At 42.1% G+C, this 10,195-nt stretch overlaps 2 protein-coding genes across 4 annotated transcripts in view; one reads left to right on the top strand and one right to left on the bottom strand.

Moving 5' to 3' along the window:
* Positions 1-10,195, top strand: part of Lrba (LPS responsive beige-like anchor protein) — a 452,811-nt gene that overhangs the window by 190,115 nt on the left and 252,501 nt on the right. For all 3 annotated transcript variants that reach the window (XM_033760036.1, XM_010632727.3, XM_010632728.3), the window contains one exon: positions 2,009-2,145. In XM_033760036.1, the coding sequence (XP_033615927.1) occupies positions 2,009-2,145 (137 nt within the window). The remainder of the gene's footprint in view (positions 1-2,008; positions 2,146-10,195) is intronic.
* Positions 6,084-8,192, bottom strand: Mab21l2 (mab-21 like 2). The gene has a single exon (XM_010632726.2). The coding sequence runs from the start codon at positions 7,252-7,254 to the stop codon at positions 6,175-6,177; it is 1,080 nt and encodes a 359-aa protein (XP_010631028.1). The 5' UTR covers positions 7,255-8,192; the 3' UTR covers positions 6,084-6,174.

Genomic DNA, 10,195 nt, shown 5'->3' with positions numbered 1-10,195 from the left:
TTTTTTTTTTTTTTTTTTTTTTACTTTAATGCCTGTGACTCTGTTCCTCATGCAGAAAAGTGTGAGAGTCTCATTTTTTTTCAGCTGAAAATTGTAGCCTTCCATTTTGGTGGTTTGAAGAGAAAAGGCATTAGAAAGCTTTTATTTGGTGACATCTGACATCTGCAACCTGTACTACTATGCAATTTGATAATGAAAAGCAAAAATATTAGCTGGTTATCTTCTCTGAGGGCATAAATCTCTCTGTTAAATGAAATTAATTGGAATATACTGTTAAGGGGTTGGAGTGAGTGTGGAAAGTGAGGTGGATACTGCTATTCTCAAGTCTTTTCCCTAACATCCATTTACTTATTTCCACCTTACTTTGCCTCTGTTCTTGCTGCTAGTAATATATTCATACAGTAATAGAGGTGAAAGGGCAGTTTAATTATATAATCTTGACAATGGCAATAGGATTAAGAAGTAATCCACACTAATAAAGTGGTGTGGGTTAGAAATGAAGTGGAAATTGTCAGGGGTCTTCCATAGGACCTAGGCTGCCCTGACTCCTGCAGCTGTCTGCTTACCCTATAATTGAATGTCTGAGAGTGATTGAAAAAATGTTATTTCTTCTCAGGATTACATGCTAATGTACAGAGGGCAAAAGGAGACAGCAAAAGAACACATAGCTGCTTATTTCATCCATTTATAGGGATGAGCTTTGGGAAATCATGGCTCTTCTGCTGCTATCTGCTGCCCATCTGCAAACACAATGTATTTGTACATTGGGAATAGAGGGCAAAACCCGCTCTGATCTCCGCAGAGCATCCCTTCTATTGTCCTACAGGCACACATTAAGATTGATGTGAGATTAAGGACCATCACCCTTCTAACAGTCAATGGAAATGTCAATTCATCTGAATTTTGAAACACTTATTCACCCATTGATTACCTGCACAGGCGCACCTTGTTGAGGCACTATATTAATTCAGGACTACAAGTGCCATTCTTCTCTTTGGCTATTTTCTTCTTCTGTAAGATTTGTACAGTGATTAATTGACATGGAATCATAAATAATATTAATTCGACTACAAGTTCCATTCTTCTCTTTGGCTATTTTCTTCTTCTGTAAGATTTGTACAGTGATTAATTGACATGGAATCATAAATCCACTCTATATGAGCATTTGTATATTATATAATTATTGCTTTCAGTTTTTTACTTTTATCTCTAATGTACTTGATGCTGTTCTTTTAGTAGTGAATCTTTTGTTTCTAGTAGCAGTCTGATTTGTCTCTTTGATAAGCCCTGTGGAGATTTGATTATTCCAATAAAAATTCATTCACTTGGAAACCCACCCTCCAGCTGTTTACTCCCAGAGTCCCTGAACTACACTAATATTAGATTTGGAAGCCTTGAACAATATTTAGCAATGGAGAGGAAGGCTTAGAAAAGAGAGGTATTTTTACTAGTCTGTCGTGGGGTAAAGTAGTTATGCAAGGTTTTGTGTCAAACTAACACAAAATCTTCATCAGAGAAATAGTCTATTAGAGAATTTCCCACTTCACTAATGTGCTAGTGGTTGTTTCATGCTCAAGCCTCAGCCAAAGTCTAAGCTCACCTCTGGTCTGGAAGCCTATTGAAGCTTCCTTGCTCCTGGTTATTATTCCATGTTGTTTGATAGCCTGAAGCTTGTTTTCTAAATGGAATGTGGACACACTTATTCAGGGAGAGCCACCTTTTCACCCAGATAGGAGACCAAAGCTTTGCCACTTCCCTTGTAAAATAATTGCGTTGTAGTTTACCATTATCATTACCTGCCCGTTATAAATCTTCTGAGGATTCTGACTTTGCATTTTCAGAGGACTATTTAGGGTGGGCAGAATATGGAAGTGTAGAAGGAATTAACAGGTAATTTGGAATTAGAAGTGAAAATCTAAAAATTAAGTAAAATTTCTGATCAAATTTGATTCTTTGAAATCTGTTACTCCAAGTCATATGGCTTGTCTCTGTCTCTTTCTCTTGGCAGGTCCTGTTAGCCTGAGCACGCCAGCTCAGCTTGTGGCCCCCTCTGTTGTAGTAAAGGGCACTCTTTCGGTCACTTCCTCTGAACTCTATTTTGAGGTGGATGAAGAAGATCCTAACTTCAAGAAAATCGACCCCAAGGTGAGAAGATGAGGAGGGCGTTTTATTTGTTTTTATTATGGGGTGTGATGGGCTACTGTGAGGTACAGTTGGCATTGGTAAAATCTCATAGGCTTGGTTTGAATTTCTTGCATTGCTTTCGCTTACATGAAAGGCAGTTATATGCTATTTTCTAGCTTATGATTTCTTTATCATCTAGTTAGATTACTGAAGTTCATTTAGATCAAAAATCTGTTTCCATTTAATTGCATTCATCATTAGCTCTTTGTTAGGAGGGGGAACATTGTCTATAAGTGTATTTTGCCTCAAAAGGTCCAGGGTGGATTAAGCTACAAAATTCAGTACGATTGAGAGTGGAATTATTTTGTTTAGCCTTTATGTTTTCTGGATATAATACCAATATATCATTCTCCTGGCTTTGTTCCCATGACTTACTACTCTGTCCTGCACACAGGCATGTTCCGCGTTTGTGAGATACCTCTGTTTCCCATTACCTACAAGAGATTTTACAAGGCACTGCATAATTTCCTATTCTTAAATGGAAATGTAATTTCCCCTGTAAAATGTATTTGTGATTACTTTTTAGACTTTGGCAACTGATTTTTACTAGGAAACAATTGTGTTTTTTAACAGTTATAAAGCCAAAATCACATTTATTTCATGGATGTAAGTGGTAGAATTTTCTCTGAAATAGTTTAACAATGAGTAAAATGGCCTAAAGAAAAAGCAGTCGTTTAAAAAATGGAATAATTTATTTTACTGGTTGTGTGTGTACACATCTACACATGTATGCTCACACTGTGTATTGGTAAAATTTATTTGGTTTTGAAATTATATGTGAATTATTAAACTTTAATTACCTAGAAGTATTTAAAGTATTTCATTGGCGAAAATTTTATAATTTTATTTAAATACTTCACAAACAAGTCTTATGCATGATGCTGGCACTTTGTTTTTATATTCTTGCCTGTGTTAAGACAGGTTTTGGTAGACTGTGAGACTGGAAGGCCACGAAGGAACTGATACTTTTGAGTTGGATAATTCAACTAATCTAATGTAGAAAGAACTTTCGTTCTGAGATTACATGACCTAGAAATTTTTTTCTGCTTTGTGATGTCTGAAAATGTGTTTTAATTTCATTAGGCAAGAAAGGTTATGAAAATCACTTAAACTGCCTGATTTCTAGTAGTTTGTGAATTTAAGAGAGGCTAAGGGGCCAGAGGTTTGGCTCATTGGTTCTCCCGCTTGCCTAGCAAGGGCTGGAGTTCGATCCCCAGTGCCAAAAAAAAAGAGGTGGGGGGCTAAATTTAATTCAGAATATTCTGTTATGCTTTTGGAACACATGTGGCTTAAAGTCTAAAATCTGATTTATTTTAAAGGTTTCTAATGAATTGTTCTCAAAATTAAAACCTTGGGCAATCCTTGAGATTAGGTTCTTTGAAGCTATTTGCTCCTTAGGGAAAAGCTATATCTTTTATTTCTCTCTGACCTTATTCTGCAGCATCATTAAATAATTTTCTCCCTGTTGCTTGTGAAATATGGTACCTTAATAATAGAAATCATTTTATATAGCAGCATCCTACATAATGTCTCATAAATAAAAGCTCTTGCCAGTTCATATTTTAAAGTTCTTTTCCAGACAATTATTAGAAGAATTTTTTTATTTTGTGTAGACATTGATGCTTTAAGGTATTTTGTAAATAACATTTTGCTGCTGCAATGCCCCTTGCCCCATACCTGCATTAAATAAGTAGGAAGAAAGGTACTGAATTTGGGCTATTTTTGTTTTTTCTTATCAAGACTTAACTTTTTTCATGGACTAGTTGGAGAAAGTTTTGTTTCTAATGCTGTAAATATTTTTTTAAAAAAGAATGGCCATTTTAAGATAGCATTTTTATTTTTTACACTAAATGCTGTGCCCTTATATTACTTCATGCAAATACCTACTGCTTGCTTTGGAATGTTCTTAAACTTCAGACCACTTTTTCCCCAGAGAATAAATTTGTTTTACTATTTTAAAAATGAGTGTTCTGAATTAGTGAGTTTGTTTTATATCTACAGGAAGAGAGGCCAGAAAAATAGGTAGATATAATATACATAGAGAGGGTAGGGATGATTTCAGAACTGATAAGACTGAAGTATGTGTTTTGATCACTACATTACTTTACCAGGGGATTTTTTACCAGGAAACCATGAGGCACAAGCTCTTCCCTGGAGCCAGCAGGAGCAGTCTGGGAGCAGCTCCTCATCTCTCCCTGCTGTCCTGATGCTCACATCCTCCTGCACTGCCCCTCCACACAACTTCTCAGAGGAATACTCCCCTTTGGAATGTTTTTCCCCACACCTCTCATTTGTAGGTTTTTAAAAGAAATCTTAAAAACCAGGCTAATACAAAAAAACAATTTATATATTAAAGATAACATCTGCCATATTCTGTACCTGTGCCTCACATGAGCAAGGCTTGGAATGTTTTTCCCCACACCTCTCATTTGTAGGTTTTTAAAAGAAATCTTAAAAACCAGGCTAATGCAAAAATACAATTTATATATTAAAGATAACATCTGCTATATTCTGTACCTGTGCCTCACATGAGCAAGGCTAATGGGGTATAGATTTCCTTCCAACATAAACAAGACAAATTTTTAGGGTACTTTCATTTTTACTATTTGATATTCCAAACAGTTATTTCCTTGAGCTGAAAAGAAACCTTTGTCAAAGTTGAAATACAGAAATGAGTTAATTGGATTGTTACCTTAGAAAAGCAGAAAGAGAAGAGAGAAAGAGGATACTTTTTCTGTTAGTAAATTCTTGGGACAAATTTTCTATGGTCAAAAAAAATGGTATCAAAACCTTCTTTGTTTGAAGTGTGTATAAGCAATTTCTTGAAATGTGATCAAAATGATTGTAAGTGTGGCATTTATCATTAAGCCCTTGAAAAATTGAAGTAATTTATAAATGTGAATTGTTCTATTGCTAGTTGCTGGAGGACAAGGTTATGGCTGTACCAATTTTATTTTTCAAAGTGACTGATTTAGTTGTTAAAATGTTATTCAAAGCCTGAAGAAGACAAGTGATGGAAGGCAAAATATCAACTTCTTTATTCAGAAAAGATCCCTAAAAAATTCTTTTGTGTTGGATTTTTAAAAAATTATGGCATAAAAATTAATCTCATAATTTTTAACGGGAAATTTTTTATTTTAAAAATTAGGGTGAAATTGTTTTACCACATAGTTTTCGTTTTACAAGTATGGAATTTAATCTTTAAATATACATATAAGTAAAATTAATATCGTGTTTTCTAAGGATTTTGTTGGGAATTTATATAGTTAATTCTTCAAAATGTGCTTCATTTAAAATTTTGCGAGTCAAAGTTCATGAAGGTTCTTAAGTTCTCAAGTTCATGTCTTTTACATTGTGAATTAAAACAAGTGGTCTCACCTGCCTTCGTTCAAGAACAGTCCACAGCAGTCAGTGCAATGTAAAGTAGCATTTTTATTACTGTTTTCAACAAGACGTCTCAGGGTGGGGGGAGAGGTGCAAGAGAGGGAGGGCACAGTCTGACATTGGCACTGAGATACATTTAACATCGGTAAAACTTTTTTTAAAGAGAAATTTTACATATAGTTAAATAAATTTTTCACTTGGTGACAACATTCAGGCAACCAAAAAACAAAAACTAGAGGGAGGGAAGGAGAGAGAACGAACAAGGGGTAAAGGAGGACAGGGGTTAAAGAAGGAAAAGAGGGAAACTACTATACATTGATTTGAAAATGTACCTTGGGTTTCATTTTGTGATGGCAAAGCCCGATTGCTTCTTTTGTGTGACCTTTTAAATTCACATTGTTTGGAAGAAAAGGATCACTTTTGTGCAAGAACGTGATCTTTTTGGTTGGTCTGCTCTCTTTTGTTTGCTTCTTAATTAGCGAAGGTCGGCCGCCCAATTCTGCTTGCTCCCGATGACTTACAAAAGTTTGCGTCCAGAGTTTCCGCCGTTTCGTCGAGCGGTGCATTGGGTGTGAGAGAGCACGCTTCTCATGCAGTCCAGGCGCCCTATAGTTTGTCCAGGCTTTTGGGATTGGTGAGGATTTCCCTGGCCAGCCTCCAGGTCTGCTTGGCAGCGCTCTCCAGGGCCGAGTGGGGCTTGCCCTGGAAGAGGTCGAGGTTGGGCAGAAAGTAGTGTGGGCAGCGGCGGCACTGCAGGCAGGAGATGAGCTGCAGCAGGATGCCGTTGAGCCGGTCGCCCAGGCACGCCTCGTCCCAGTCCGTTTCCCGAGGGTGTTTCTCGCACTCGTAGAGCAGCAGGGTTTTCATGTGGTAATTGTTGAGGGGCTGGCCCGGCAGCTCCAGGTGGCGGTCCCGCAGCGTCTTCAGCACCGAGAGACACTTGTTTCGGCATCCGCCCATTAGCAGGCGGTTCTCCGCCTCCCCGAACTGCAGCACCCAGGCGTCGCTCTCCGCCGAGCTCTGCTTGCCGGTCAGCGAGTAGCACTCCTTGGAGAGCAAGTTGAACCCTTCGGCCTTGACCTCCGCCACCCGATTTGGGCCGGGCCAGGGGATATGGGGCATGGGCCACTGCGCCGCGCTGCGAGGCCAGATCCCCGTGCACTTGAACGCCGGCGTGATCTGCACCACGTAGCGCTCCCTGATGCGCAGCTTGACCTCGCTGGTGTCCGCGATCATCTTGACCACGTCCCGGTAGCTGCACTTGTCCACCGCCTGGGCCACCAGCGTCTGGAAGCGCGAGCGGATCTTGCGCGCGGAGAGGTAGCCGGACGCCGTGATGAACTCCACCCAGAGGGACATGCTCCGCTTCCGCCCGTCGCTCAGCTTGAGCACCGCGCAGCCGGGCAGCGAGCCGTCGTCCACGAAGTTGAAGACGCCCATCTGGTTGAGGTAGAGCACCACCTCGAATTCGGTGGGCGAGATGACCTCGAGCCCCTCGTAGCGGGCGTCGATCTCGCTGAGCGAGCTGATGAAGCGGGGCTCCTGCACCTCCACCTCTTTGAGCACGTCCGAGACCACCTTGCAGACCTCTCGGATGGTCTTCGCGATGGCTGCCTTGCGCGCCTGGCAGCGCTCGGTGTAGTATTTATTGAGCTGGTAAACCAGCTTGGCCTGGGCGGCGATCATGTTGGGGCACAGGTCCGGGCTGTACACCGGCGTCTCGCAGTACGTTGAGGGATCCAAGGCTCAGGCGCTGGTGGTGCGGCTTTGCGAAGAGGCGGTGCGCTCCCCTGAAGCCCCACGGTCTGCTTCCCACCTGGCTGCCGGCTGGCGCGGTAGCCGCCGGCCTGTGCTTTTTCCCGCTTTCGAAGCCCTATTTTCTTGTGCAGGAAATTAGAAGGTAATTTTTTTTTTTTTTTTGCGGGGGGGAGTACCTGCTGGGACTTTGGAGGGGAGGCTTTCTCTTTTATAAGTAAAATGAAGATAACCTGTGCGGGAGAGTGAGGGGAGGGGTGCGGCCCGCAAGAGAGAGAAATTCAAGTTACCCAGGCGTTTAGGCTTAAAAGTCTGTCGCCCAGATTGCCCAGATATCTGGAGATGAAGTCTTTTAAGTACCAAAGTAAATTTAAAAATAAGAGCAAAGCATTCGGTGTTTCATTCTTAAAACTTCTCTCCCGCTCTGTGAGGGCTCCTCCGCCCGGGGTGGGTGACCGGTGCTCCGCGCCGCCCCGATGAAGTGCAGGCTGCAGCCTGGTCCTCGGCGCTGGAGGTTTGCGGACGCCCCGCCGGTTCCGCGCGCTGCTCTCCTCTCTTCTCCGGGGGTCGCCGCGTCGCAGTTTTTCTCTTTTCCTACTGGAGGCGTTGTTTGGATTGCGCTGGTTTGTTCCTAGTGGGTTCTTCTTGTCTTTCTCTAGGTGCAAACCGCTGGAAGTTGTTTGATACTCATTTCTGCTTCGTAATTTATACTTCTGGCCCTCACAAAATCTATTTTAGTGTGACGAAGTCCTTGCTTGCGTTGCATCTGGCGTGTGGTTCAAACGACCCAGGGTTTTTCCTCTCCTCCGGGCTGCTGGTTCAGACTCCACTTTCTGAGCCGACTCTCCCCCTCCCCCTCCAATGATCTCGGCTCACCGTCTCTCCTCTGCCCCCTCTCCCCTCTCTCCCTCTCTCTAATTTTTTTATAAAACTCTACTTTTGCATTCTCTCTCTCCCTCTCTCCCTCTCTCCCTCTCTCTCCCCTTCTCTCCCTCTCTGTCCCCCCGCCCTGCTGTTTCCTGGAGTTATTTAGTTTATGAATGGTCCCCGGGCCATCACGAGGGGGTGGAGCTTCATTTCCTACAATCCCCATCCAAGCTGTCAGTGCTCTGGCCAATCCGAGAGAGAAGACAGGCACGCTTGGCGAACGGTAGCAGCCACTTGATAAAGAAAGGGGTAAAGAGAGAAGTAAGAAGATAGGAGGAGATAGTAGAAGTCAAATGCTCGCACACATTTTACAGACCCTCTTTATCCTCTCTTTATCAGTTGCAAAGAAGAAAAGGAGAGTCTCTCTAGAAGGGATTCTCCTGGAAATGGCTGGAATAACGCGGGGGAGAGTAGCAGTGGTTCAGAAAGGTTCACTTTTTTTTTTTTTTTAATTCTCTCAAAATCGTGCAGGAGAAGGTGCAGACTGACAGAATTACTGTGGCTTAAAGGCACTTGGAGGAGGGAGGGGAACCTGGGAAAGGACCTGATTTCTGTAGGTTTTTTCCTCTAGTGAAGTCTTAGCAGTCTTCTCGCCTCCCATTGTTGCTATGAGCCAGAGCCGTGGCTGTGCACCCTCCAGAGTGTGGGTGTGGATATAGGTGGAGAGTGTGTGGCCATAAATCCGTTGTCAGTAGTTTCCATGTGCTGTGGAAAAACGGGGCAGGACAATAACTATTCCAAGCACATTGTTTGGTAACTATTTCATAATTAAATTCAAATGTATTTTGTCATTAACTTACCGTTACAAGAATTAACCCCGTTACCAGAGAAAAAATATCTGTGTCGTGAGAAATAGTGCAAATTTATATGGTGGAATTTGGCAGGTTATACTTGTAAGTTAAAATAACCTTGTAAAATTTTGTCAAACTAAATATGAAGGGAAGTGATTGTGAGCCTGAATTAACCTTTTCTTAATGTATTAATGTCGGTTTAATCTGAACGTTGTCAGGCAGTATAGTTTCATTTGTAAAATGACTTTATTTTCATAAATGACTCATCTAAAAAACTTGACTGCCACAGAAATCTATAACTATCCTGTTATTGACTACACAGATGGCTTCACTCCTTTTGGCATTTCAGTGGAAGCATGTGTGTGCTTTTATTAATGCATGTATTATCCTTAACGGGCTGTGCCTGTAGTAGCCTTACAAAACTTTTGGATAAGACAAAGTTGTGACATTGTTTCTGATTTGCTTACTATTGAAACTTTTCTCTCTCAACCCAAGCTGTGTAGATTCTAAGTCGTTTTAAGACATTCAAGTAGATAGGGTAGGTGTTATTTGCTTTGGGAGACAATATACCAAACCTCGTTATGTAATAAAAATAAAAATCTACAAAGCCAGTTAGGCAGAGCCTTCATTTTGCAAAACCCTGTAATGTGGCTTTTACAGAATCCCTTAAAAGTGTTCCATTTGCCTTCTTAAACTCCTACCAAGTGAACCTGAATTCGACTGCATAGGGAAAGTTAATTTCTCTCCATCTTTTTGGTGTCAAACACCTGGAGCTCTTGGTCCTTTCCTAGTCTGTGTGCGGACCACTGGCGGCTTGTCACTCTCTTCTCCAAAGCCCCTTTCTAAAGAGTTTGTGCGAGTGTTTTTCTTTTTATAATCAAGCCTGATTTATTGCTGAGGATCTATGTTTAGGGGCGAGGATTTGGGAAGGACAGTTGTAAGTAAGCTACGCGAAACTGGAACGCAGAAGCGCTTTGGTCCGCTTCTCTGAGAGGCGGACTCGGGCACGGCGCCTGCGGGTTTGCTCTTGGGGCGGCCTTGCCCCGGTGCCAACGCGGCTGTTCCCCGCGGGTCTCGCCCTGTGCTCTGGGAGGCTGCTGGGGGAAGGAGGGGCGCTCGGCCTCAGGGAGTTGGGCGACCGGCGGGGGGGGGGG

This window comes from Fukomys damarensis, unplaced genomic scaffold (assembly GCF_012274545.1).
Source record: "Fukomys damarensis isolate Sample0158 unplaced genomic scaffold, DMR_v1.0_HiC HiC_scaffold_38, whole genome shotgun sequence".
Taxonomy (NCBI): domain Eukaryota; kingdom Metazoa; phylum Chordata; class Mammalia; order Rodentia; family Bathyergidae; genus Fukomys; species Fukomys damarensis.
This window is presented reverse-complemented; position numbering and strand designations above follow the sequence as displayed.